A 27697-nucleotide genomic window follows, 5' to 3' on the forward strand; every position below is an offset into this window, starting at 1 on the left:
CATGTCAATCATTAGCTCTCATGTGATAGCTCTCGCGCATGACGTGCCAACCATATGGCACTGGCAGCAGAGCTGGTACCCCCTTTGCTGGGTAGAGATGCCACTCTCGCCTCCTTTTGGATAGAGGACTGCAGGAGGCTGGAGCACCTCAAGGAGCCGCGTCCCGCTCCCAGAAGATGCTGGGAACAATGAAATAAGAATTCCTGCGGTCCGCCCGAAGGTGAGTTATGTAAGAAGTGGAGGGTTGGGAGGGCAGCGGAGGAAACTTGAATGGAGAAAAGGCAACTTCCATGTTGATTTTGTTTCTCCGCCACGTCTCGCCCTTTTTTCCCCCCATCTTTCGTTCTCCCCCGGCCCTCGGTTCTCCCGCTCCCCGCGGGCCCCGCTGATGGGGTTTTTTTTCCTGCCCCCGCCGAAGTCCCCCCCAAGGGGGAATTCTTGGGGTTTCGCCTCCTCCGTTCCCTCCCCCAAAGCCTGGGCGCGCCCGGGGCGCCGCGGTCCCGGTGGGACGGAGCGGGCAGCGGCGGCCGAGCGGCATCAACGAAATCAGCGCGGAGCCTCCGCGCCGCCGCCCCGGGGGGGCCCGACCTGGCGGAGCCGCCCCCCCGCTCCCCCCCAGCGCCCCCGGCCCTCGCCCCGGGCGGTGCCCCCGCCCCGGCCCCGCCGCGCCGCCCGGCCCCGGGGGCGCCCCCGGCAGCGCCGCCGCCCGCGGCCACCGCGCCCCCCCCCGGGGGGGGCCCCGGCCGCCCCCGCCGCCCCCCGGTTGGTGCCGCCGCATTTTACGGGCCGCGCTCCGGCGGCCGCGGGGAGCCCCGGGGCGGGGAGGGGAAGGGCGGGCGCGGCTGACCGGGCCGGAGGGGGTACGGGGGGTACCTGGGGATGCGGGGGGGCGCGGCGGTGTCGCCTCGACCCCCACCGGCCCCGGGAAGGCGGTGGCGGAGCCGCCACCGGGGCCGCTCCGCGCCCGCGGCGGGGAAAAGTTGGAGGCGTCAAAGAGGGACCGGCGACACCGGGCCCGGCCCTCGGGGCACCGGGGCGGGGGGGGGGCGGCACCGGGCGGGCCGGGAGCGGCGGGGGCGCGGGGGGTGTGCGGAGGAACGGGAGAGGGGCGCGGGCGGCGGCCGCGGGGACCCCGGCGGTGGGGCCGGCGGGGGTCGAGCCGGGGCGGAATCGCCGCACCCCGAGAGAGCCCCGGTGGCCCCGGGGTCGGGCAGCGGGGGCGGGGGGCGGCGGCGGGAGGCCCCGCGCCCAATTCGTTTTCGCCGGTCCCGGCGGGTGGGAGCGGAGCGGGGCGGGGAGGGGGCGGCGGGCGGCGGGGCCGCCGGTAACGCCTGGCTCTTTGCCCCCCGCTGCAGCCACCATGTTGACGCGACTTTTCAGCGAGCCCAGCCTGGTCCCCGAAGTCCCGAAATTCCCCGGTTGGGCCGAGGAGTGCGAGGAGGATGCCCGGAGCGAGAAGGAGGAGCGGGCGGGGAAGGGCTGCGCCCTCCCCGAGGAGCCGCCCGAGGGTTCGCTGGGAGAGAGCAAAGAGGAAGGGGAGCTAGGAGGGGACGAGGAGGAGGAGGAGGAGGAGGAGGAAGGCCTGGAGGAGGCGGAGGGCGAGCGGCCCAAGAAGCGCGGCCCCAAGAAGAGGAAGATGACGAAGGCGCGGCTGGAGCGGTCCAAGCTGCGGCGGCAGAAGGCGAACGCCCGGGAGAGGAACCGGATGCACGACCTGAACGCGGCCCTGGACAACCTGCGCAAGGTGGTTCCCTGCTACTCCAAAACCCAAAAACTCTCCAAAATCGAGACCCTCCGCTTGGCCAAGAACTACATCTGGGCTCTCTCCGAGATCCTGCGCTCGGGCAAGCGGCCCGACCTGGTCTCCTACGTGCAGACTCTGTGCAAGGGGCTGTCCCAGCCCACCACCAACCTGGTGGCCGGCTGCCTCCAGCTCAACTCCCGCAACTTCCTGACGGAGCAGGGCCAGGAGGGGGGTCGGTTCCACGGCCCCAACGCCGCCTCCTTCGCCGTGCACCCCTACCCTTACCCTTGCTCGCGGCTGGCCGCGGCGCCCTGCCCGCCCGCCGCCGGCCCCGGGCCGCACGGGCTGAGGACACACGGCTACTGCGCCTCCGCCTACGAGAGCCTCTACGGCAACACCTCCCCCGACTACAACAGCTCGGAGTACGACGGGGGGCTCAGCCCCCCGCTCTGCATCAACGGCAACTTCTCCCTCAAGCAGGACTCTTCATCCCCCGACCACGAGAAAAGCTACCACTACTCTATGCACTACTCGGCGCTGCCCGGCTCCCGCCCCGCCGCCCACAACTTGGTCTTCGGGTCGGCGGGGATGCGCGGGGGGGTCCACTCCGAGAACATCTTCCCCTACGACATGCACCTCCCGCACGAGCGGGGCCCCATGTACGAGGAGCTCAACGCCTTCTTCCACAACTGACCCCCCCCCCTCCCCTCCCCGGGACCCCCTCCCCATCGCCGAGGTGGCGGGGAGGGGGGGGAGACTCCCCCAAACCCCCCCACCCCACCCGCGGATCGGCCCCCGGGGCTCCGCCGTGGGCTTTGGTGCAATATGGGGACCCGGCCCCGGCGGCGGGTCCCCGCGCCCCGTGGGGACAAAGTGCTTTTTTGGGAGGAATTTCCCTTTTCCTTAATTTTTTTTATTCTGGTGGATTTCGTTATTTTTAAAATTTTCATTATTTATTTATTGCTACTTCTTTATTATTTAACGTAATTTATTTAGTTATTTTATTATGATCGCTGTCATCGCCGCTATTATTATAATAACTATTACAGCTATTATAACTATTATTATTATTATTATTATTATTATTATTATTATTATTATTATTATTATTATTTTCCAGGGGGAGACGCCCCGCACGGGCCGACCCCCTCCATCCAGCCCACCGAAACCCCTCCCCGCTACCCAGCACAACCCTCTGGGTCGAACCGCTTCGTTTCATTTTTAATTCGTTTGAATTAAATTTTATACATTTATTTTTTAATTTTTTTTTTTCCCCCCCACCTCCCACCCCCATTTTGGGCCGTTTCTCCCCCTCCCCAGCCCTGACCCCGACCCCCCCGGACCCCCCCGGCATTGGACACCCGCTGCCCCGGCCCGTGGGAGCGAGAGGAGCCCGCGCTCGGCGCGGAGCGAAACTTTCCGAAGCAATAAAGAGGCGCAGGGAGGAACGAACCCCAATTTCTATCTATGCAAGAGGCCCGGCCCGGCGGACGCTCCGAGATGCACTTTGCTTTGGGGGGGCCCCGGCCCCGCTCCCCGCCCCGGGAGCTCCTCGCAGCGCGTGTGTCAGGACGTTTTTTACCTGTTTTAAAAACTTGAAACGGAAAAAAAAAAAAAGAAAAAAAAAAAAAAAGGAAAAAAAAAAAGGAAAAAAACAATGATAATAATTAAAAAAAAAAAAAAAAAGACACCCCCCCCACTCTCCCCCACCTCCCCAGCGGAGCCGCCCCGGTTTTCCCGAGCTGGCGGAGCCGGGAAGCGCAGCCCGCAGCTATGCAAGCGGGGCTCCGGGGGGGCTGGCGGGGCTGCGCCCCCCTCGCGGCGCCCGGCCCGGGGGTCTCCGTCCCGGTTTGCCGCATTCCTTCAGCCGGGAGACGCCGGGAAGCCGATAATGCTTTTTTTAAAATTTTTTTTTTTTTTTGGTTGGGTTTTTTTTTTGGTTTTTGGGATTTTTTTTGTTGTTGTTTTTTTTTTTGTCGGAACCTGCCCGCACCACCTTCGAGAAACCAGCATTTTTAAGAGACCAGGGAGGAGGAGGAGGAGGAGGATTTCTGAGAAATGTTTTGAAAACGAAAAAAAAAACAAAAAAAAAGGAAAAAAAAAAAAGAAAAAATGGGGGGAAAAAGGAAAGAAAAAAAGTTATGGGAAAAAAAAAACCTGAAACGGGGAAAAAACAAAAAGAAAAAAACAAAAAAAAAAAGGGAAAAAGAAACAAAAACCCACAAACCGTTGTAGCAAAGGGGACCCGCTGCCCGACACCAGAAGTGCTTTCGTGTTTCCGTTCCGTTTCATTTCGATTAATAAATATTTATGGCCAACGATATGCAAGACCCCCCCGCGCCGGGCGCCGATCCCGCTCCCCGGTCCCGGTTCCCGGTCCCCGTCCCCGCCGCCCGGACCCTGCTCGGCGGCGGCGGCGCGCGGGGCGCGGGGCCGGGGGCCCGGCCGTTCTGCATGCACCGGCCCCCTCCCCTCCCTGCCGGGGCCGCCCGCCCCCGGCCCCGCCGGACGCTCTCGCCGCCCTGTCCCGGCCCCGCCAGGACTCGTCGGCCGTGACGAGCCGCCGCCGGTGCGATCGCGGCCAGGCTGTAATTACCGAGCGTCCTTCGACGGCGATTAATAAATATTCAATGTTGACTCCGCCGCCTTCGCCGCTTTCCTTCCGCCCCGGGGGCACCGGGGGGCACCGGGCCGAGCCCCCCCCTCCCGCCCCCGGCGGTGCCAGCGCCGCTCCCGCCGCCGGAATGCGCGGCCCGCGGGGCGGCGGCGCTGATATAACGCGGCTCTGCCCCACGGGTGTCCCCCCCGGGACCGGGGAGGCGGTGTCCCCCCCTCACCAATAAACGCACCGGGATCCGGTGCGGCGGGCCCGGCTCGGTCCACCGGCGGTGACACCGCTGCGGTCCCCTGGGAGCGGGAGCTCGGGGCTCGGTGCCCGGGGCTGGCACCGGGCCGCGGTGCCGGTGGCCTCGGGAAGGCTGCGCGGCGGCGGCAGCCAAGGCCGGTTCCTCGGCGGCGGCCCCGGGATGCCGCTCGGCTCCCGGCGCGATGCCCGGGGCTGGTGCCGGTTCCCGGTGCTGCTTCCCGATGGAGCCTCGGCTCGGTGCCCGGTGCCAGCGCCGGTGCCAGCGCCGATGCTTGTGCCGGTTCCTGGCGCTGGCGCCCGTTGGAGCCCCGGAAGCTCCCGCGCCGGTTCAAGGAGCGGTGCCCATGGGAGCCCCGGGACCCCCGTGCGGTTCCGGTGCCCGCTGTCCGGTGCCGTGCCAGTGCCGGTACCGCTGCCCGGTGCCCGGTGGAGCCCTGGCAGCGCGGTGCCGGTGCCCGGAGCGGAGCTGTCCGCTCCGGCGGTGCTGAACGGGCGCTCGGGCTTCTTAACGGCCGTCGGTTCATTTACCGGCCGCACCACCGGGACTCACCGCCGCCCGACGGCCGCCGGCACCGGGCAGCGCCGGGCACTGGGCTCCCGGTCGTGGGGGCCGGTTCGCCCCGGGATCACCGAGCGCCGGGGCCACACAGGGGCTGCGGGGACGGAGGCACCGGTTTCCTCCCGGGATGGGTGTCCGGTACCCGCGCCCCGCAGCTCCGCGGCTTTTGGGGATAAACTGGGCCGGTTTAGGGTTGGCTGCAAACTGGGGCGGGATCCAGCGCTGCCCCGACGTGCTGGGCCCGGTCGCAGAGCCGCCGGTGTCGGGCCCGAGGCGGGGAACGGATCCACCACGGCCCCGCGAGCCCCGGCAGCGGCCCCCGAGCCTCCGGTCGGGCCCCGGTGTTCGCCGCTCTCCCCAGAGCCGCGGATCCTCTTCCGACGGCTCTGGCCCCAACATCCTCCCGGGACTCGTTTCTCGGGGGAAAAAGCCCCGGAAGGACCCGGGGACAACCGATGGGGCCGGGCGGAGGCTCCGTGGGGCCGAGGCTGGCGATGTGCGGCCCTTCCGCCGCCGTCCGCAACCGGCGGCGCCGGGGCCGCGGCCGGAGCAGCGGCGGCGAAGGGCGGATGCCCCGCGGAGGGGAGGAGGGGGACGCGGGGCCGGGGGCGGCGGGGGGGCCGCCGACATCTGCTCCGGGGCCGGCTATGCCAGGGGGTGCCGGCCCCGGTGGCGGAGCTGCGCTTTCTCTTCAATTGTCGGGATTTTTGTTTCCCCGGTGCCCGCCCGAAAATGCGGGAACCGGCAAGGCCCGGCCCCGCAATGCGGCCCCGCACTCGCAGCACGGCCCCGGTGTAAAGCTCCGGAGAACGGCTCCGGTGCAAAGCTCCGGTGGAAGGTTTTGGTGCACGGTTCCCGTGAACGGTTTCGTTGCAAAGCTCCGGTGCCCGGCCTCGGTACGAGGTTCCGGTGCCCGGTGCTGGTGCCCGGCTCCGAAACACAGCCGCGGTTCACAGCCCCGGTGCCCGGCCCGGTTCACAGCCCCGGTGCCCAGCCCGGTTCACAGCCCCGGTGCGCGGTCCGGTGCCCGGCCCTTCCACCCGGCGGCTCCCGGGGAGGGCAGCGGGAGGTCGGGAGCCGCCGCCCCGCCGGGCTCTGCGAGCGTTTCGTGCCACCGATGGATCAAACCCACCTCGGGAGGGTTTGGGGGGTCCGGGGAGCTGCCGGGACCCCCGCGGCCGCCCGGGGCTCAGCGGAGCTCGGCCAGCACCGGGGGGACGTGGCGGTGGCGGCTGGCCCGGCCGCAACCCCGCTATTTCAGAGCAGGATGAGATAGATGGGGGTGGGTGTCTCCCCCCCGCCTCAGCACCCGCGGTGCCCGCGGTGCCCCCGGTGCCCCCGGCCCGGCCCCTCTCCCGGCCCGGCGGAGCGCGGCGGGGGCGCGGGGCGAGCGCCAGCTCCGGGTCGCCGCTGCCACCGGCGAGTGCCAGCCGGGGGGGGGGGGAGGAGGAGTCATTGCTTCAGTTTAAATTTCATGGCATCTGTTCATTATTATACAGTGCGGATTTTTATATGGACAGCTAAATTAAAGACAGATTTCTGCCAAAATTGCAGATACCATAAAAAACCGGAGGCTCCCGGCGCCCGGCGCTCGCCGCGCTGCGGAGGCGGCCCCGCTCCGGGGGCCGGGGGCTGCCCGGGGGTCGGGAGGGATGTGGGGCACAGGGAGGGATGTGGGGGTCAGGACGAGGGGGGCTGTCCCCGTTTTTGTGCCATGGGGAGCTCAGGACGCCGTCCCCGTGGGGGAACGGGGGGTCCCGGCGGTCCCCGGAGCCGCGGCCGGGGCGGGCCGGGCTGGCAGCGGTCCCCGCCGCCCCGGGGGCTGCAGAGCCGCCCCCTCCCCCGCCCGGTCTGCCAGGCTCCATCGCAGAGGAGTTAAAACAAGGACATCTGTGCCTGGAATCGCTGCGAAGCTCCGAACCTGCCAGCGCCTGCTGGCACCGGCCGCCGGCGGAGGCGGCTTCTCCGGAATGCGGCACCGCCGGCAGCTCCGCCCGGAGCCCCGGCCCGGCCCCGAGGGCTGCGGGGCCAGGAGGGCCTTGGCTCGGCCGGGCAGCGTCCCCACCTTTGTCTGCCCCCGTCGTGTCGGTCGCAGCCCCGAGGGGGTCGTGTTTCTCCGTCCCCATTCACCCCCTGCCCCACTGAGCCCTGTCCCCATCCCCACACTGGGTTCGGGGGTGGTGGGGGACAGCGAGGGGATGAGGAGAGGGCCCTGGCCTCCGGTGGGGCACGGGCAGAGCCGGGAGGGCACAGAGCAATGGTGGAACCAAGGGAAGGGCAGGGCTGGGGGCACCTGGGGGCCGGGGCTGTGGGAGCAGCCCGGGGTCTGCAGCCAGGGTTTGTGGGAAGGTGGGAACCTGCCCTCAGCCCTTCCTGGGCTTGAAGGGGAGAAAATGGACAAAACCCCCAAGCAGGGGCAGAGCGGGAGGTTGGATCCAGCAGACACCAGGCCAGCTCTGGCTGGGAACACTGGAGAGCAGGTGGTGCCCACCTGAGCACCCCAGAGCAGCCCAGCCCCCTTCCCTTCCCTTCCCTTCCCTTCCCTTCCCTTCCCTTCCCTTCCCTTCCCTTCCCTTCCCTTCCCTTCCCTTCCCTTCCCTTCCCTTCCCTTCCCTTCCCTTCCCTTCCCTTCCCTTCCCTTCCCTTCCCTTCCCTTCCCTTCCCTTCCCTTCCCTTCCCTTCCCCATCCTGGGTTCCAGCCCATCCCCACAGCCCCTCTGGATCCCCGGCCAGGGGGTCCCACCCTGTCCCGGTGCCCCGGGGCCGGGGTCCCGCTCGCCACTCCCGGTGGCAGCCGGTGCCTCATTTCATATGGGAAATGTCCATTTTGTTGCTACTTAAAAGCTGATTTACGGCGGCTGCATCCCAGCCCTGCCTTGGCCCGTGTTCCTCCCATAATCTGCCCATTTCTCTTGGCAGCTCTGGCTCACCAGAGTCTGTGCCGGGCTCCGGGAGCCCCCGGTCCCTTCCCGTGGTCCCCGGGCCCCGGCCACGCTCCCTGGTGCTGCTGGATCGCGCCTGCCTGGAGCACAGCCCGATGCCCTCCAGATGGCAGCGCCAACACCCCCAAAATGCCGTTCCTGGGGCTGCAGGGATGGAGGGGACACGGCAGGGTTGGGGACAGCACGTGGGTGGCTTCACATCGCGCTGGACCCCCCCTTCCATCCACCTGCACTCCAGCATGGACCTGGCAGGACAGACAGGGTGGGCACACCTGGGCACGGTGGCAGCAGCAGGGCCCGAGCCGAGCTCCTGCCCCCGGTGGTGAGCGCTGTCCCGGCTGTCCCACACGCTCCTAATTCAATTTTCCCCGATTAGGAATCTTTTTTGTTGTTGTTGTTAAATATAATTGAAAAGCACACCTTTGGAATCATCACATGCACCCGGCACGGCGTTATCAGGGTGATGAAAGCCCTGCCCAAGTTCCAGGGCAGGCAGGATTGCGCCGTAATCCCGGCAAAGCAAACAACTTCTGAGCAAAACTAATTACATTTAGAGCAGCTGTGATAATAATCCTAATTCAACCCCATTTGGTGCCTAAAATCCGGCGATCCGGCAGCGAAAGCCGGGCCCGGGGGGGTGGCTGCGGCCCAGCTCTGCCCTCCAGGTTGTCCTTTCACCACAGAGGTGACAAACCCGGGGATTTCTGGAGGAGCCACGGCATCGTGTGACCCCTCGTGGCTCCACGGGGACATCCCTGCCCTCGGCCACCAAACCCGCGCTGCCCATCACCCTGCGTGACCCCGTCACCCCTCCGGTGGCTGTGCCCCGGTGCCCGGGCGGTGGCACGGTGCCCAAACCCCCCCTGCTGTCCCCGGGGACGGGGGGATCGCAGCTGGCGCACGGAGCCGTAATGGCCACGGCTGGGCTGGCACGGCGGCCCCGCGCCTGCGGGCACACGGGCAGCAGCAGCAGCAGCTTGTGCTCCGTTTGTCCTTGACGAGTCCCCCGCGCTGCCACCCCGGCACAAAGCCCCCCGCCACCACCGCCACCGCCACCGCGACCCCCGGCTCCTCACGGGGGCGGCACCGGCAGCAGCTCCCCGAGCCCGCCGGGGCTGCCCCGTGCGCGGCGCCGGTTGGAGGCAGAGCCTCTGTTGGCATCTGCGGTGGCACTGCCACCACCGTGGTCACTGCTGTGACACACGGTGACATTCCCACCCCGCCCGTTACCCTGGGGAACGCTCGCTACAAAACTCTACCCTAGAGCTTTTATTTCATTTTTTTTTCTTTCTTTTTCTTTTTTCTTTTTTTTTTTTTATTAAAGTTGCCAAAAATTTGTGTTAGCTAATGGCTTCTTAATTCCGCCGAAACCCAGGGAAGGAAAATGATGCCATTCATCTTGTATTGGTTTGAAATCACGTCTGACAACTAATCGATCATACTGTGGGACATTAACTCCTTTGGATGGGGGCCCAAGCGCTCTCGCAGCTCCTCGCTCCCGCGCTGGATCCATTTAACTACTTTACTGCTGGTATTTTGGCACGTGGCTCCGCGGGCTGCTTCCTCTCCGGTTGGTGCCGCTGAATTATTTGCCTTTCTCCGGATACAGCTGGCACGGCGCTCCCGCAGCTTCCCCCGCCCCTTCCCCGCCGCCCTTCACCCGACCTTGGCCCCGCTGCCCCCCCCTCGTCCATGGATGGATCCCCCCCATTTTGGGGGGTTTTTTTCCCCAGCCAGGGATGCCTGTGGGATCCTGGGGGGTGGCTTTGTTCCGTCACCTTGTGGTGACCCCAGGTGACCCGTGCCTCAGTTTCCCCGTTTCTCCACAGGATGTGGTCACGGGGACAGACAGGTTGAGGGGGGGAGGCTGGTGGCACCTCACAGCCGTGAGCAAACTTGGGGTGGTGGCCCCATTCCTGATGTCCCCTCCCACCACATTGGGTGCTGGTGACCCACCAGCCCTGGTGACACCACAGGGGTTTGTGGGGACAGGGATGGTGGCACCGGGCTGTGTCCACCCAGGACAAGGGGGGTTGGATCCTGTCCCTGTCCATGCACTGCAGTGGGAGGGGAGGGATGGGGACATTGTCATGGGGAAGGATCTGGAAGGACAACAAGGACCCCAGGGTGACCCAAAGGGACCCAGAACACCCCAAAGACCCCCAGGCACAGCTCGATCAGGGGCTTTATACACCCAGGGTGGGCAGGACCCAATCCAGGGAAGGCTGTGATTGGTCAGCAGCACCAGCCCTGGCTGGGGATTGGCTGGGGCCTGTGCCCATCCCAGGTGTCTGGGTGGTCCTTGGCGGCCCCCCCCAGCAATGAGGGGACACATGGGTGTCCCAGGGACCCCCCTCACTGTCCCAGTCCTGTCCCAGGGGACACACCTGACCCCAGGGGCACAGCCCTATGGCCCCCTCCAGGCCCTGGGTGCCACTGAGGGGTCACAGAAGGGGCCGTCCCTTCTCAGGGGGCAACATGGGGAGAGTCCCCTCACTGACAGCCCCTGGCTGAGGAAAGCCATCGTGTCTGTCTGTCTGTCTGTCTGTCTGTCTGTCCAGGCCTGTATAACGGTCTGTCTGTCCAGTCACTCTCTCCACACCCAGCCACCTTTCTCTCTATCCCCTTCCTGTATGCCACCTGTCCATTCATCTGCCCGTCCCATGTGTCCATCCATGGATCCATCCATCCATAGATTCCATCCATCCATCCATGGACCCATCCATCCATGGATCCATCCATCCATCCATGGATTCCATCCATCCATCCATGGATCCATCCATCCATCCATCCATCCATCCATCCATCCATCCATCCCCCATCCATCCATCCATCCATCCATCATCCCATGTGTCCGTCCATGGATCCATCCATCCATCCATCCATCCATCCATCCATCCATCATCCATCCATCCATCCATCCCCCATCCATCCATCCATCCATCCATCATCCATCCATCCATCCATCCATCCCCCATCCATCCATCCATCCATCCATCCATCCATCCCTCCATCCATCCATCCATCCATCCCTCCATCCATCCTCCATCCATCCATCCATCCATCCCTCCATCCATCCATCCCTCCATCCATCCATCCATCCATCCATCCCTCCATCCATCCATCCATCCATCCATCCATCATCCATCCATCCATCCATCCATCCCCCATCCATCCATCCATCCATCCATCCATCATCCATCCATCCATCCATCCATCCCCCATCCCTCCATCCATCCATCCTCCATCCATCCATCCATCCATCCATCCATCCATCATCCATCCATCATCCATCCATCCATCCATCCATCCCCCATCCCTCCATCCATCCATCCATCCATCCATCCATCCATCATCCATCCCTCCATCCATCCCCCATCCATCCATCCATCCATCCATCCATCCATCCCTCCATCCATCCCCCATCCATCCATCCATCCATCCATCCATCCATCCATCCATCCATCATCCATCCCTCCATCCATCCCCCATCCATCCATCCCCCATCCCTCCATCCATCCATCCATCCATCCATCCATCCCTCCATCCATCCCCCATCCATCCATCCATCCATCCATCCATCCATCCCCCATCCATCCATCCATCCATCCATCCATCCATCCATCCCTCCATCCATCCATCATCCATCCATCCATCCCCCATCCATCCATCCCCCATCCATCCATCCATCCATCCATCCATCCATCCATCCATCCATCCATCCTCACCATTCCCTTCTCCCCATCATCCCCATTTTCCCCAAAACCCCCAAGATCTCCATTATCCCCTTCATCCTTATCACCCCATCACTTCTGTCATCCCCTTCATCCCCATCCTCATCATCATCCCTGTCATCCCCTTCACTCCACAACTGCAATCATCCCCTTCATCCCCTTCATCCCCATCACCCCCAACATTCCTATCATCCCCATCCTCCTCCTCACCCCCATCATCCCCATTCCCCCATCACCCCCATCATTCCCATTATCCCCTTCATCTCCATTCCCCCCTCACTTCCATCATTTCCTTCATCCCCATCATCCTCATCACCCCCACCACTCCAATCATCCCTGTCATCCCCCTCATCCCCATCATCTCAATCATCCCTGTCACCCCAACACCTCAATCATCTCTGTCATCCCCATCATCCCCTTTACTCCATCACTCCCATCACTCCCATCACCCCCATCATCCCTGTCATTCCTACCATCCCCTTCATTCCCATCATCCCCATCACCCCATCCTCCTCCTCACCCCCGTCATCCTCATCATCCCTGTCATCCCCATCATCCCCTTCACTCCATCACTCCCATCATCCTCCCATCCATTCTCCTCCTCCTTCCATCATCCCCATCACCTCCATCATTGCCATCCTCCTCCTCACCCCCATCACCCCCATCATCCCCATCAACCCCACCACCCCAACCATCCCTGTCATCCCCATCACCCCAATCATCCCTGTCATCCCCATCACCCCCTTCACCCCAAACTGCCCTCACTTCCACCATTCTCCTCATCCCCATCACCCCATCATTATCCCCATCACCCCCATCACCTCCATCATCCCCATCCTCCTCGTCACCCCCATCATCCTCATCATCCTCATCATCCCCACCACCCCAATCATCCCTCCATCCCCATCACCCCCTTCACCCCCATCCTCCTCCTCGCCTCCACCACCCCCTTCACCCCCATCCTCCCCAGCACCCCAACCACCCCCTTCACCCCCACCACCCCCACCCTTCCCCACCACCTCTCCTCCCCTCCCTCCTCCACTCTCCACCGATGAAGACGCAGACCCCGAGCGTATGTCAGGAATCAGAGCCTGTCGCAGGCGCCTAATCTGTTTTTCTAAGCCGCCCACGAGCAGCACGTTTGCCGAATTAGGCCGACAGCTGCTACGGGTCCTTCTCCCCCTCCGCGCCCGCTCCGCGCCGCCTGCCGCAGATGCCGGGGCCGGGAGCGGCGGGTACCGGCACGGCGCCGTGGCCTCGCGCCTCCCGCCGCTCCGCTCCGCGCCGGCACGCGGACCCCGGCACACGAGGCCCGGAGCCTCCCCGGGACACACACCCCACCCACCACCCCTCCCTCCCCCGGGAGCGCAGCCACGCGTGTGCATCCACCTCTTTTTTTTTTTTTAATTTTTTTTTTCCCGTCTTTTTTTTTTTTTTTTTTTTGGATAGCAGTAGAATGCAATATGCAAATGAGATGGTTATTACCGCAATGTTCGTCAAGCTGAGCTGAGAAGACATTAATAGCCTGATGAATATGCATGTGAATTTGTTAATTAAGTTAATTATTCTGCTGAAAATGCATTCGTCTTCCAAGGACATTTTCCCAATGATTTTTACATGCTTCAGTCATTAGTCATGCTGTATTTTATCAGGGAAATGAGTTTGCTTAAGTTGCACAAAAAAAAAACCAAAACCAAAACAACAAAACGGGAAAAGGGGTGAAAGAAAGCAGGAAAACAGGAAAAAAGGGGGGAAATGAAAAAGGAACAACAACAAAGAAAGGGTAAAATGGAAAAGAAGGAAAAAAACAGGAAACAAAGCAGGAACTGCAGCTCTGGGGAAAACTTAGCAGGGCTGCAGGTGGGTGCAGGTGGGTGCATCCTCCCCATCTCCCCCTTCTCCCCCTCTGATGACAAACTTTTTTTTTTTCTTTTCTCTCTCTCTCTCTTTTTTTTTTTCCAGTGCCAAATTTCCAACACATTAATTAATTGTTGTAGCCAATTAACTGTAGTTGTGCAAATGAGTTTAGCACTAATTACCATGCAGTGCCTGTAATCACATAAAAAACTTGCTGAGAGGTGGAGGGAGCGGAGGTGGGGGGGGGGGGGAGCGGGCGCTGTGGCAGGGGAGACACGGCGGGGGGACACGGCGGGGTCCCGGCTCCCGGTGGCTCCCGGTGGCTCCCGGTGGCTGCCGGTGGCTCCCGGTGGCTGCCGGTGTCGCGGTGCTTGGCCGGGGGCGGGTGGCGGCGATATCGGTGTCACCAGGGCGGGCCGGGGACACGGAGGGAGTGGCGGCGGGCAGGGTCGCGTGGGGGCAGATGGCGGCTCCGGTGCCGTTCCGTGCTGAGCCGTTTCGTGCAGGGGGGCAGGAAGGAGGAGGGCACGGATGCCCTCAATGCCCCCCCCGCCCCATCCTGCTCCTCATGGCCCGGCTGCGCCCCCTCTGCCCAGCCGGTGACATTCTGGGACATGCGGGCACGGCACGGCACGGCCCGGCCGGGACAGGGGGTAGCCGGGGCTGTGTCCTCTCCAGCAGCCGGGCTGGCAGCCGGCGGGCACCGCGGACGGGCTGGCTCCGTGCCCGGCCAGAGGATTAGCCGTGCCATGGATACGGACTCCGCAGGGAACGCCGTGCTGCAGGCCTGGGGCTCCGCTGGCACGGCACGGCACGGCACGGTGGCATGACACGATACGGTGTGATATGGCACGGTACAGCCTGGCATCACCCGTGTGGCACCGCCCGACGTGCCAGCCCCGGCGCTGCCCCCCGGCCGTGCCCATCCCGGGGGGCTCCGCAGCCTCCCCCCGCCCGGGAGGCAGAGAGTTAACGCGGGACCCGCCGCGCTATAAATTTTGCATCGTGCGGGGCTGGGGGGAGCTGGGCGGGAGCCAGGGGCGTCTCTAGGTAACAATAAACACCCGGGCAGGAGCAGCTGGTGCCCCGACCGCCTCTGCATCACAATGCCGGAATCACGCTAATCAACCGCCCGCACCGCGCCCGCACCGCGCCCGCACCGCCCGGGCACTGCCGGGGCACCGCCGGGGCACCACCGACAGGCTCCGGCCGGGGAGGGGCCGGGCACGGGCAGGGGATGGCCGTGGTGAGGGCCTGGGTCCGGCCATGGGGAGGGTTTGGCTGGGGAGGATGTGGGCGTGGGGAGGGTTTGGCCATGGTGAGGGTCCAGGTATGGCAAGGGGCTGGGCAGGGCGAGGGGCTGGGCAGGGTGAGGGTCTGGGCAGGATGAGGGGCTGGGCAGGGCGAGGGGTTGGGCAGAGTAAGGGTCTGGGCATGATGAGGGTCTGGGCAGGGTGAGGGTCCAGCCATGCTGGGGGCTCTGGCATGGCAAAGATCTGGCCATGGTGAGGGTCTGGCCACAGTGAGGGTCTGGCCACAGTGAGGGTCTGGCCATGGCAAGGGCCACCCCAGGGCTCACATGCCACCAGCAGTCACCAGGCAGAAGGGCTGGTGGCACAGGCCCCTCCTGCTCCTGGCAGAGCATCCAGACAAGATGGGTCTGACCCTTCCAGCCATGGCCGCTGTCACCAGTGTCACAGGGCACAGGGCTGGGCTCTGGTGACACCACCAAGGCCACCATGTGCCACCATCACCCTGGCATCATGGTGGCACTGTGGCTGGTGGCCCCAGCACTGGGGAGCCAGCCCAGGGTCACGGCACAGCCAGGTCAGGACCCCCAACACCTTCCTCTCCCCAGCATCTTCCTCTCCCCCTGATGTCCCCCCCGGTGGCTCCAAGGGCCTGGAGTTTGGCCACCACCCTCTCCACCTCCTCTGTGCCAAGTGCTGGGATCTGTGGGGGCTATGTCCCCGCTGTGATGTGCCCCCCGTTTCTCTGGGCAGGCTGGGGGTGCACGGGGCTGTGGAGACCATGGTGGCAGCAGTGGTGACCAAGGAGGTGTGGTGGCCCTGGTGGCCGAGGGTTGTGGTGGCAGTGGTGGCCAAGGAGGGGTTGTGGTGGCAGTGGTGGCTCAGGGTTGTGGTGGCAGTGGTGGCTCAGGGGTGTGGTGGCCGCTGTCCCCGCCGTCCCCGCTGGCTGCCGTCTGCATTCCAGCGCAGGAGGCAGCTGTGCCACCCCCCAGTGTCGCTAAATATTAATGCTGCCCTACATTGTGCCTCGGCACCTGCCACGGGCCAGCCCCGCCGCCCCTCCGGGGCTCGGGCAGCTGCCCCGGCACCACCGCCCGGCCGGGCCCCCCCGGGCTGTGCCAGAAGGTGGGGGGGACACGCCAGACCCAGCTGTGTCCCCTCCCCAGAGCCAGGAGGGAGGGACAAAACAACGATGGTGGCACACCGAGAGCACTCGCGGCGGGGAGGGCACAGAGGGGTTGGGAGCCCCCCAGATGCCTCCTGTGACCCAGGGATGGTCCCAAGAGCAGATTTGGGGGCAGGATTTGCTGGCGAAAGGGAAAAACTTCCTCGCCGAGAGCTGCTGAGGACGCGCCGCTCGTCACACGAGTGCCAGGCGGCAGCGGGGGTGGCCCTGGCGCCCGCCTTGAGCCCCAGCCAAAAGTCCAGAGCCGAAAAGTAGGGGGTGATTGATGGCAGCGTTTGGCTCGTAAGGGCACCCGGCGGCCCAATCCTCCCGCGGCCCCAATTCCTCCCCTGCCCCTATTCAGAGATCATGTTGTCTCATGTTGGTCCCAGAGGCGCCATTAATTAAAAATACATCCAATTAAATGGCAGGTGAAAGCGTGCAGGCGCGGCCCCCCCGCGCCTTGGCTCAGCTGCGCCGGTGGCAGCGGGGAGGGCGATGTGCCCGCCCGGAGCGCGGTGCCAGCTCCTGCCAGGGCCCTGTCCCCATCCCGGTGCCCGCTGGGGTGGAGCCGCCCCGCCTGTCCCCCCTCCCACAGGCCGCGTGTGGCAGGTGGCATCTGGTGGCAGGAATGTCCCCAAAAGCGAGGCGTGCTCAGCCCTGGCTGGGCAGAGCGGCACAGGAGCGTGGGCACTGCGGGCACCGGGACGCGGGGTGGGTGATGCCCTGGGAGGTGGCACCGGGGGGCACCCGGGGCTGGGGACCCCCCCGGGCCGCGGTGGCTCCGCGTTCTCGCTAATTGGAGCCGCTAATGGCGGGCGCTTCCCGCTCCGGGTGCTGGCAGGAGGCACCAGCTGTGCCACCGCCCGCGCCGCCGCTTTAATCAAGCTGCCGGTGCGAGGGGACAGGGCCAGGTGGCCCCATGGCACAGGGACTGTGTCACCTCCCCCCCATGCCCGAGGAATCCACGCTCCATCCGTGCCCACCAAACCCCATCCGTGCCTGTGCTGCCACCCCAAATCCACCCGTGCCCTCAAAATGTGGCATCTTGATGCCAAGGGATGGGAAATGCAGGGCGCCGTGGGATGAGGATGTCCCCCTCTTTGCCCCCAAAACTGAACCCCAACACCTCGTCCATCCCCCACCCGCGGCCTCCAGCACCTCCAAGGGTTTTTTGGTTTTTTTTGGTTTTTTTTTTGGGTGGTTTTATCCTTCTCAGTCCTTTTCTTCTTTCCCCTTTCCAAATGCCAGCGAAAGGTGTGAACGGGTTTTTGGAAGGAAACGTCTAAATTGGATGAAAAACCTTTAATGCCGACAGCCGGAGCAGCTGGAAGGACAAATATAGCCGGAGAGGAGGAGGAGGAGGAGGACGGGGACGCGGTGGGAGGTGGTGGCCGTGCCGAGAGCGACACCTGGTGACAGTCACCCCCCGCCCCCGGACACGTGTGAACACGCGTGTGCCACCGCAGGTGTGCGCGCACCTTGGCACACGCGCGCACCCGCCCGGAAGGTGCGAGGCCTGTTCCAGGTGGAAATTCCGACAGGATCCCGTGGGATGAGGGTGGCCCGCGGGGATCTGCTCCATGGGAAGGCCCCGTCTTCCTCCTCCTCCTCCTCACATTCCATCTTCATCCCCGCTCCAAGGATCCTCCGGAATGCGATGGACGGTGCCACCACCACAACCGCAGCGCCGTGAGGGCATTGCGAGGATGAGGAGGAAGGAGAGCGGTGCCAGATCCCACATTTCGAGCCGATGGAGCCGGGAAGGGTGGGATGGAGCAGCCAGGAATGTCGGGATGGAGCAGACATGGGAATAATCCAACCGGGAAGAGCCGAACGCCGGAGAGATTTACAGCGGGCAGCCCCCCGGCCATTTGGCACGGCAGCTGCTGCCGAGGAAGTTCAATGCCAAAATAAATTAAACGGGATAAAACGGCCTGGTCACCTTTGGATCGGGATGCCGCAGGAGCCGGGGCCACGTGGGGCTTTGTCTGCCGGCAGAGGGGAGGGAAAGTGGGATTGGGATGGGATTGGGATGGGATGGGAGGAAGCTCGGGGTGGCATCGCGTCCCCTCTGAGGCCCCGGAGGAGCCGCGGGCAGGGAGCAGGAGGGCTGGGTTAGGGATCCAGCCGAGTGCACGGGGCCCAGCTGCCCCCTCCGTAAATCGGGGGAGCCTCTGGGTGGGCGCTGGGGGCTCGCTCCTGCCGTGCCAGGCACCGGGAAGCGCCCGGCGCCGCCGCCACCCCCCCGCCATCTGCACAGGGATTTTATTTTAAGATGTGTCAGCGCAGGGATCGGAACCAGGCGAAAGGAGAGCGAGAAAGCCGGGGCTGGAACGGGAGAGGGCGGCCGGGCTCGGCGGGGATGGAGGCGCGGACACGGAGCCACGGCCCCTCCAGCTCCCCTCAGCTCGGAGCGGCTGTCCCAGCCTCAAGTGAGCAGGAAGGAGGCGATTCCGGGAGCAGCTCCCATCCCAAATTCCTGCCCGATGCACAAAGGCTGGGACAAACCGACCTGAGTCCTGCAGGAGCCACGGTGGGGGTGGGAGCAGCACAGGGAAAGGGCACGGAGGGGTTGATGTGGAGGGAGGGTGACACAGGCACAGCTCCCTGCTCCTGCCCTCATGGCACAATCCAGCCCCTGGGGTCCTTCCCAGCACCCAGAGGCTGCCAGGAGCTGGGAGAGGGTTTGGGGCCAAATCTCAGCCTCAATCCTTCCCTCTCCCAGCCTCCCATCAGCTCTGGGGTTCCTGTTCTCACCTTAACCAAACCGTCCCCTGCTCCAGCTCGGGCATCTCCCACCAACCTTTGAGCAGGGGGAAAGCCAGGGCTAATGATGGCTCAGAATTTAATTAGAGAGTGGAATTTGGGGGCTTGCAGAGGCTGGCAATGCCAAATCCCACCCCTCTCACCAGGAGGGAATAAAAGGCTTTCCAAGGAAAACACAAGTTACTGTGTGATTCCAAAGGCTACGGGGAAGCAACGGAGCAAAAGGCAACCAAGATACAGTAACAGGAAATATTTAATTTTCCAATCTCCACTTCTCCATTTTTATAAACTGAAAAGAAAAAAAATTTTAATATATTACAAAATATCTGTACAGAGACAAAGGTACAACCGAAAAAAGGCGCGCTCGGTCTCCAAAGGAAACTCGGGAGAGGTACAGCAAGAGTCTGACCAGAGGCTTCTCTGCTGGGAACTGCTACAGTGGGAGAATTTGGGATTGAACCCAGAGCCAGGATTGGGGGGAAGGAGGGGGGAGCTGCCCTCACTCCCTCGTCTGTAACTGCACCAGTTTAAATCCTCCCAAACGCACAAATCCCACCCAACGCCGTGAATCCTTTTGTCTTCCTTGTGCAGAGCATCGGGAAAAAGGTAAAATTAAACGAAAATAAAATAAAAGGGTGGGGGGAAATAAAGGAAAAAGAGGTGATGGAAGCCAGGAGTGGCCCCACAGCCTGCCAGGACCTGGCCAGGCTGGTTCCCCCCAGACCCCCTGGCCCTGGCAGGGATGGAAAGGCCGGGACCAGTTAGGAAAAGCCAGTGGGAGCGGAATAAGGAGGGGGCTCAGAGAAAGGAATGATGGAATCACCTTCCACAGGAGCCCCGAGGGGCCCTGGGGACAGCTGGCAGCTGCCACGGAGCAGGGAACAGATGCCTGGAATGTCCATCCCTGGCTGGGGCAGGGGACAGGAGCCCTCGCTGGCCCCCAGCCCTGCTGCAGGAGATGGAGCTGGGCCAGCTGGGAAAGGCCACCCTAAACCGGGACTGATGAGCCCCAAACTGGGACCAAGCACCCCAAAGTGGGGCCCCAAAGCCAGGATGAGACCGGCATGGGGAGCAGGAGGTTGAGGAGGGCTCAGCTCGTTCCCGGCAGCTTTCCTGGGAATGTGCCAGTTTGGAGAGACAATAAATAGGCATCAGCTTCCTAAGAGGATTCAGCACAGGAACGAGACTTTTCCTTCCAAAGAGGATGGGATTGGGAAGAAAAAAAAAAAAAAAAGCAGCAGCTCCATGGCAGCCTGGAGCTGGTGCCAGGAAAAGGGGAAATAGAGAAATTAAACCCCCCCTAAAGCCTCTCGGTGGGTTCAGTGCACTCTGTGTCTCACAGAACTTCTCTTTTTTTCTCTCTGCACATCAGGCATGAACTAAGTTTAAAAAAAAATAAAAATCATCAAGCCAACAAAAAAAAAAATCCCAAACCCTACAAATTTCCAGTGGGAATTCTGCAAACAGCATTGCTCCTCAGTGCTGGGAGCCACCGGTCCCTGCATATCACCAGCAAATAAAAATAAAAAATATATCTATATATTGAATTTCTCTCCCTTCCTTCCTCCCACGGCAAAGCTGGGTAAGGCAGGATCTCCCCAGGTGGAGAAGCATCACCTATTCAGGTGCATTTATTTAAATTTATCTCTCTGTATAAAAAAGAAATTAAATCCTGTTAGTAGCAAGAAGGTCTCTCGGCCCACCCCAAAATTCCCCTCCCCTTTAACACTCCAGAACTGTCGGCTCTAAAATTAAATGTTTTCCATAGGAAAGGTCTACTTGGGAAAAAAAAAAAAAGCTGATAAATAGGTACCTTTGTTTTATTCATCTCTTTTTAAGTCTCATTGAAATGAACAGCGCAAGGGTCTGTGGGAGGAGAAAATCCATCGTAAATACTTCCTTGACAACAACAAAAATAGAAATATGCTCATGGAAATGACACAGGAACACCTGGAAAACCTCAAAGGGCTGAGATGTGACCGACCTCGGCAGGATGGGCAGCACTGGCCCAGGATTCCGGGGACAAATCACTCCCATCTGCTGGCAAATCCCACCAGATGTTGGGATTTTTGTTCCGTCTTTTTTAATTCTTGAAGGGTTCTGAAAGTTACAAATGGCAGAAATCCCTGGTTTTCAGGGAGGTGTTCTCCTCGGCTCTTAAAAAAAATTAAAACAAAAGACAAAAAAAAAAAAAGAAAAAAAGAACAAGACAATTCCCACTGCCAAGTTACAGCAGGAGGGATCCAACACCCAGAGATCCTTCCCAAAAATCAATGTACTAAGGCTGCTGTCACAGGGGACAGGACTGGCCCTGGAGCAGAGGGAAAACTGGATGCTTTATGAAAAGAAAGCGACTCAGATAAATCAAACACAACCAGTGTCACATCCCAGGTCCCCATGCTGGGATAACCCATCCAGGTGCCTCTGCATCGATAAATTCCCCTTTTCGTTTGTTCTTTCATTTTTTTTTCTTAAGAAAAAGGGGAAAACAAACAAACAAAACAACAACAACAAAAATAAAACCGCTTTGGGAAGCAGCCTCCCCCCAGCCCTCCCTGACCCACTGGCAAACTCCAGTGCCCAGCTTGGGGAAACAGCATTTTTAAAATTCCTTCTTCCTTCCATTCCTACTTTTCCATCAATCCCTCCTCTCTCCTAGCTCAGTTTGCTGCAGGGTTGGGATTCTTTTTGTCACTAACCAAGCAGGGGAGGCCAGTGGGGGACCCTCTGGCATCTCCTGAGCGAGGGAGGGATGCCCAGGGAGCTCTGCAGCAGCTGAAATGCGGACGAGACCTTGATCTGGCCAAAAAAACAACAACAAAAAAAAATTAAAAAAATTAAAAAAAAAAAAAAAATCAAGTCCTGTGGCTAAAGGAGAGGAGAGGCAAGGGGGGGGATCCCAGGAATCTCAGTAGGGAACCCCCCGGCCCCGGCCCCCCCGTGGAGGCACTCGGCCAGGCCCTCGGAACGTCTTCCCATAGGAAGACGGCGCCTGGGTTGGGGCGCCCCAGCTGGGACCCGTTCCTGCCCCGCTGGAGCCGCCCGTTCCCGGCCCCAGCTCGCTGTAACTCTGCATTTTGGCCTCTGGATGTAGCAGCGCGTTGCTGTTGCTCCCCTCGGCTTTGCCGAACGAGTGGATGCCGCTGCCGGGGACTCTGGCGAAGCGCAGGTCCTGGTCCCCGGGGAACTGCAGCGAGCCCGTGCCCTGGTAGCTGCTGCTCTCCCCGAGGTGGCTCACGGAGCCCAAGAAGGTCCTGCTTTTCCCCAAGGGCTGGGCAGAAGAAGGTTCTAGCAGAGTCTGGCCCGGAGTATTGAGCTCCTCGGCACCGAATCCCCCCTCGGAGCTGTCGGTGCTGTAAGTCCTGCCGGGCTGCGGGCGGCCGTAGTCCGGGGCCGGCGGCTCCTGCGAGGCGAGGCCGAGCGGCTCCGGGTCGGGCTGGGAAAGGAGCTGGAGCAGCGCAGCCGTCACGGCCGGGTTCAACTCCTGGGCTGCTCCGGAGAGATCCCCTTCGGCCACGGGAGGAGGCGGCGGCGGTCCGGGGGGCTCGGGGGGTCTCTTCTCTGGTGGGACAATGCCAGGAGGACACGCTGTGGAAGGGTGACTTCTTTTAAACACCGTTTCAAACAGACACAAAGACATTTCTAAGCAAATCAAAACCGAGCCCTGCCGAGGCCGCCCGCTCTGGGATGCTCTGGGAAGAGGCGAAGGGAAGGAAGAGTTTGAACTGGCTGGCTGGGAGATCAACGTTCATTAACAATGTTCATTAACGCTTTCGCCCCGGCCCCCGCGCACCCAGCTCGCCGGCAACAGCTGTCCTAACACCTGGGCAGCCGTGCAGGGAATTCCCGCTGCCGGATCAAAGGCTAATTCCGAGCAGGAGGCAGATGTGGAGCCACACGCCAGCCCCGCGCTCCCCGCGGGCAGCGGCACCGCCCGGCTCCGGGGCCAGCGTGGCCGGGATGTGCAGCCTTGCACAGACACAAACCCGAGCCCAGCACCGAGTGCCAGCTCCCGAGTGCCCCCTCAGCACCCCCAGGGCAGCGGGGCACGCGTTCCTGCCCCTCCCACCCACCCACCCCAGCCCTGCTGCCAACAGAGCCCAAAACAAGCTGGCCCCCCGAATATTTGCACGAGCAGACTGCCCTGAGCACGAGAAAAGCCTTCTGCTTCCTCCCCCCTGCCCCTTCAGCCCCGATTTGCTCCCAAATCAGGGTTTGTTTCCTTCCTGGAAGAAGAAAGCTCCGTCACCCTCAGCGCCCCCTGCTCTGTCCCAGCCTGCGAGGCTGAGGAAGTACAAAGGGGCCGGGCTGGGAGCTGGGAGAGGCAGCAGAGCCCTCCCCTGAGGCAGTGCCACCACCAGGGCCGCAGGTGACACCACCAGGGCCGCAGGTGACACCACCAGGGCTGCAGGTGACACCACGGAGCTGCTCCACTCCCAAAACCAGCCCTGCCTCCTTCTGGAGCAACACACCTGAGCTGCCTCCTCTCCCTCGCCCACGGGGGAAGGAATTACTGGCGATGGCAGAGCCCACGGACACCTTGTTGGAATCAGATCCTCAAATCATTGGCAAAACTGGTTATTAAAAAGGTCAAACTTTATTGTGAAAACCAGTAGTCTTCCAGGACCACCCCTCCACCCGTATCCGTCAGTCCACTTTGAAAACTAGATTGTATTGAAATCCAGAAAAATAAAACATCAACGGGGAAAAAAAAAACCAAAACAAAATAAAAAAAAAAAAAAAACAAACCCCAAAAACAATCTTCAGGTATAATTTGTAAAGCCAAGCTGATCTGGGGGACAGCAAATCATTCCAAAGAATTATCAACAGAGAACAACGGCATCGAATTCCATCTGCTCTACAGTAACCTAGTTATCTTCCAGGACTAGGGCAACAACAACAACAAAAAAAAAAGAAAAAAAAAAAAAAAGAGGAGAAAAAAAAAAAGGAAAAAAAAAAAAAAAAAAGCACGATCACAACTGGCTCGTGGTGGGCGGGTGTTGAAGGCACGAGAACACAGCACGTTCAGCTACATTGCAGGAGGTGGGATCGGGCCAAAACAGGCTCCCCGGAGAGTCTGAGACAAACTCAGGAGGCGCTTCTACAATTTGGTGAGGTCGTCACAGGCTGTTGCTAATAAATTCAAAAAATCAACAGAAACAAAAAAAAAAAAAAAAAAAGACATGGAGACATTTACACTCACCTTTGGAAAGGAAATCCGAGAGCTCACTCACTGACACAAGCAGGGGGTTTTAAACTCGTTTGGTTCAGTTTCAGGGCTCAAAAATCAGCTCCAGGTAGAACCAGGCACTTGTGGATGCTCAGGTTTTACCCACACAGCTGCCACTATCCCTCCCTTCAGCACTCACCATTATTTCAGCTCTTTAAAATCATCTCTGCAGGTTTATTTATTTATTTATTCAAGAGGGCAGGGAGGGGATGGTGAAAAAGAGCTGGGAAAAAATGCAGAGGTGCAGCAGCATCCTGTGCAAAAAACTTCCCTGGACATGCAAACTTATTGCTGGGGGGTCTGAGGAACAACTGACCTGCCCAACTTCCCTTGCACTTTTGGGCAAACCCCAAAACCTCCAATTCATCTGCACTGGCCCACTCCCAGTGGAGCACTCATGGATTTTGGGGTAATATTTGCCTGTTTGGGCTGTTTAGAGCTGTTCAACCTCCTGAGCAGTCCAGCACTTACCGCAGGGAGGGGAGGCAGGGTCTTTCCTCCTGATGTCCAACCACATCCTACCCCCTTCCCTCCTCCCATCCACTCCCCTGCTGCCTCTCTCCCACCACTCCAAGCCCTCATTCCTGGCTGCAGCACTCTCTGGGATGCTCCCACACTCCCAGGTGTGTTTCTCATTTACCTGTGCTCTCCTCGGGATGCCTCGTCGGGGTTTTCCTGGAGCCCCGCTGCTCGCTGCTCTTCTCCCCGTTGCTCTCCTCCAGGGTTATCCCAGGCTCCTGGCTCTTCATCAGCTGACTCAGCAGAACTGCCAGCACGTTCTGCATGTCTCCCTGAGCGCTGGCTGCCTCCGGAGTCTGCTGCTCCTCCTGCACCTCTGCCGGCGGCTCCTCCGCCGCTTCCTCCGCTGCCGCCGCTGGGGGCTCGTGGTGCTGCGCCGTGGCCTCGGTCAGGGCCGTGATGGACTGGTTGAGAGCCTCCAGCTGCTGCTGCATCTCGGGGTTGGAGTGCACGTTGAGCAGCTGGGCCATCTGGGGCACGCTCAGGTCGGTCTGGCTCTGCAGCAGGTTCAGGAGCACGGCCAGCTCGCTCTGGTTCAGCTGCTGGGTGATGTCGCCCAGGCCTGCAGGACACACGGGGAGCGGTGGTGGGGAGGTGAGGGGTGGGATTGTGGTGTTGCACGTGGTGATGGAACAGCCCTTCCTTACATCCCACAGCCAGGACAGCCCTTCCTCACATCCCACAGCCAGGAACAGCTCTTATCTACATCCCATAGCCAGAACAGCCCTTCCTCACATCCCATAGCCAGGAACAGCTCTTATCTACATCCCATAGCCAGAACAGCCCTTCCTCACATCCCACAGCCAGAACAGCCCTTCCCCATGTCCCATAGCCAGGAACAGCTCTTATCTACATCCCATAGCCAGAACAGCCCTTCCTTACATCCCACAGCCAGGACAGCCCTTCCCCACATCCCAGAGCCACAACAGCCCTTCCCCATGTCCCAGAGCCAGGAACAGCCCTTCCTCACATCCCATAGCCAGAACAGCCCTTCCTCACATCCCACAGCCAGGAACAGCTCTTACCCGTGTCCCACAGCCAGGAACAGCCCTTCCTCACCTCCCAGAGCCATCATCCACATCCCACAGCAATGAACAGCCCTTCCCCATGTCCCATAGCCAGGAACAGCCCTTCCCCACATCCCAGAGCCATGAACAGCCCTTCCTCACATCCCACAGCCAGGAACAGCTCTTATCCACATCCCACAGCCAGGAACAGCCCTTCCTCACATCCCAGAGCCATGAACAGCCCTTCCTCACATCCCACAGCCAGAACAGCCCTTCCCCATGTCCCAGAGCCATGAACAGCCCTTCCCCATGTCCCACAGCCATGATCCACACCCCAGAGCCAGGAACAGCCCTTATCCACATCCCAGAGCCATGATCCCCATCCCACAGCCAGCAACACCTGTTTCCCACATCCCAGAGCCATGATCCACATCACCCAGCAATGAACACCCATTTTCCATGTCCCATAGCAAGGAACATCACTTCTCCATGTCCCAGAGCCATGATCTATATCCCACAGAAATAATTACCTCTTCTTCACATGCCATAGCCAGGAACACCCCTTTTCCATGTCCTAGGTCTACATCTATCAGCATCTCTTCCCCATATCCCACAGCCAGGAACACCTGCTCCCCACATCCCAGAGCCATGATCCACATCCCCCAGCAATGAACACCCCTTCTGCATGTCCCACAGCAAAGAACATCCTTTTTCTATGTCCCACAGCAAAGAACATCCTTTTTCTATGTCCCACAGCAAGGAACATCCTTCTTCTATGTCCCACAGCACTGACCACCCCTTTTCCATGTCTCACAGCAAGGGACATCCCCTCTGCACATCCCAAAGCACTCAACATCCCACAGCACCGAATGCCTCTTTTCTGCCAAGAACTCTCCTGCTCCACATCCCACAGGCAAAACCACATCTCACAGCACTGCAGACCCCTTCCCCACATCCCACAGCCCTAGAGCAGCCCCTGTCTGTGTTCCCAGGCTGGGGAAGGCAGGGATGCTCCACGAGGAGGATTTTGGGATGCGATGCCAGCCTCTGATCCGGTGGCACGGCAGCAGCACCCCGTGGTACTGCACACACACTGCACCCACAGAGCTGCTGCTGCACTGCCCCCAGCCCTCCCCAAAACCTCAGCACACCTGGCTGCTGCTCAGCATCAGCTCAGCCAAGCCCAACTGCCCCACTCCTGGCTTTGGGCAGCCCAAGGGTACCAGGCTATGGCAGGGGGGTGAGGATGGCAGGGGAAGCCCTGACCCCTCAGCAGGGCAATCACAGCCTGGCCCCTCCTGAGAGCCCCACAGACCCAAATCACTCCCTCCTGCACTGGGAAGGTTTCCCAGGATGGAGCTGAGCTGCTCTTTGGGATGCAGGAAGGGCGTGTTCCCTGACACAGCACAAGGAATTAGGTCAAGCAGAAGGCAATTCCTTGCTGGGAGCTGGCCTGGGATCACAGGACTCTGTCCTGACCTGCAAGGATCCAGGTCATCCTAAAATACATCCTGGGAGTGGCATCACCTCCCTTCACAGCCCAATGACAAGTGACAAGGGTGTCCCTTCACGCTGACAGTGACGCTGGAACTTTTTGGGAATAAGGGTGGCAAGACTTTGGTTTCAGCAGCTTAAAATGGAGCTTCCCTTGCTGGTAGGCAATGGGGAAGGGGACATTCTTTTCCCAGCTGTTTGTTAATCCAAGCACCACCTTTTGTCCATCTGCCATGTTTCACTGAACACATGGATTGTGCATTCCCTGGAGCAAGAACTGTCTTCCTCGTTACTTGTCAGCACAGCACTGGGCACAAAGGAAGCCTTAGCCCATATCTGGGTTTTTCTAAGGCTTCTACAGAACAATCAGGGCAGCTTTGTGTAAATCCACATTCCTCCCCTCTGGCCACAGGGGGTTTGGTCACTGCTTGGAACAGTGCACAAGTCCAGGTCCTGCCAGTCTGGATGACCTTTTCTGCAGCAAAGTGCAAAAATGTTCATTTCTGCCCACCAGCCTGACACTTCCCAGCCCTAATCTTCATAGAATTTATCAACAAGATC

General features: G+C 61.0%; 2 protein-coding genes and 1 long non-coding RNA gene across 5 annotated transcripts in view; 2 read left to right on the forward strand and 1 right to left on the reverse strand.

Moving 5' to 3' along the window:
* Nucleotides 1-4381, forward strand: NEUROD2 (neuronal differentiation 2). The gene is made up of 2 exons (XM_071450796.1): nucleotides 1-220; nucleotides 1356-4381. The coding sequence occupies exon 2, from the start codon at nucleotides 1361-1363 to the stop codon at nucleotides 2435-2437; it is 1077 nt and encodes a 358-aa protein (XP_071306897.1). The 5' UTR covers nucleotides 1-220; nucleotides 1356-1360; the 3' UTR covers nucleotides 2438-4381.
* Nucleotides 4382-14754: 10373 nt separating this feature from the next.
* Nucleotides 14755-18043, forward strand: LOC139601603 (uncharacterized). Its single transcript, XR_011682968.1, has 3 exons — nucleotides 14755-14948; nucleotides 17369-17627; nucleotides 17762-18043. It is a non-coding gene; the product is annotated as an uncharacterized lncRNA (long non-coding RNA).
* A 1078-nt stretch (nucleotides 18044-19121) lies between these two features.
* The window catches only part of CDK12 (cyclin dependent kinase 12), a 35924-nt gene continuing 27348 nt past the window's right edge, over nucleotides 19122-27697 (reverse strand). The window contains exons 13-15 of one of the 3 annotated variants that reach the window (XR_011682918.1): nucleotides 24757-25197; nucleotides 20700-22474; nucleotides 19122-19175 (exon numbers count right to left, since the gene is read on the reverse strand). Coding sequence is in view for 2 of the 3 variants with exons in the window: in XM_071450555.1 (XP_071306656.1) it covers nucleotides 21795-22474; nucleotides 24757-25197 (1121 nt within the window). In the remaining variant the exon portion in view is untranslated. Of the gene's footprint in view, nucleotides 22475-23461; nucleotides 24020-24756; nucleotides 25198-27697 lie in introns of those variants that run through there. The other 2 variants (XM_071450555.1, XM_071450556.1) reach the window with 2 other exon arrangements.

This window comes from Agelaius tricolor, unplaced genomic scaffold (genome assembly GCF_023055355.1).
Source record: "Agelaius tricolor isolate 1412-34295 unplaced genomic scaffold, bAgeTri1.0.p SCAF_31, whole genome shotgun sequence".
Lineage (NCBI taxonomy): Eukaryota > Metazoa > Chordata > Aves > Passeriformes > Icteridae > Agelaius > Agelaius tricolor.

Bases quoted from the DNA above. Each gene is read 5' to 3' on its own strand.
- NEUROD2 (XM_071450796.1), top strand. From the start codon at position 1,361: ATGTTGACGCGACTTTTCAGCGAGCCCAGCCTGGTCCCCGAAGTCCCG.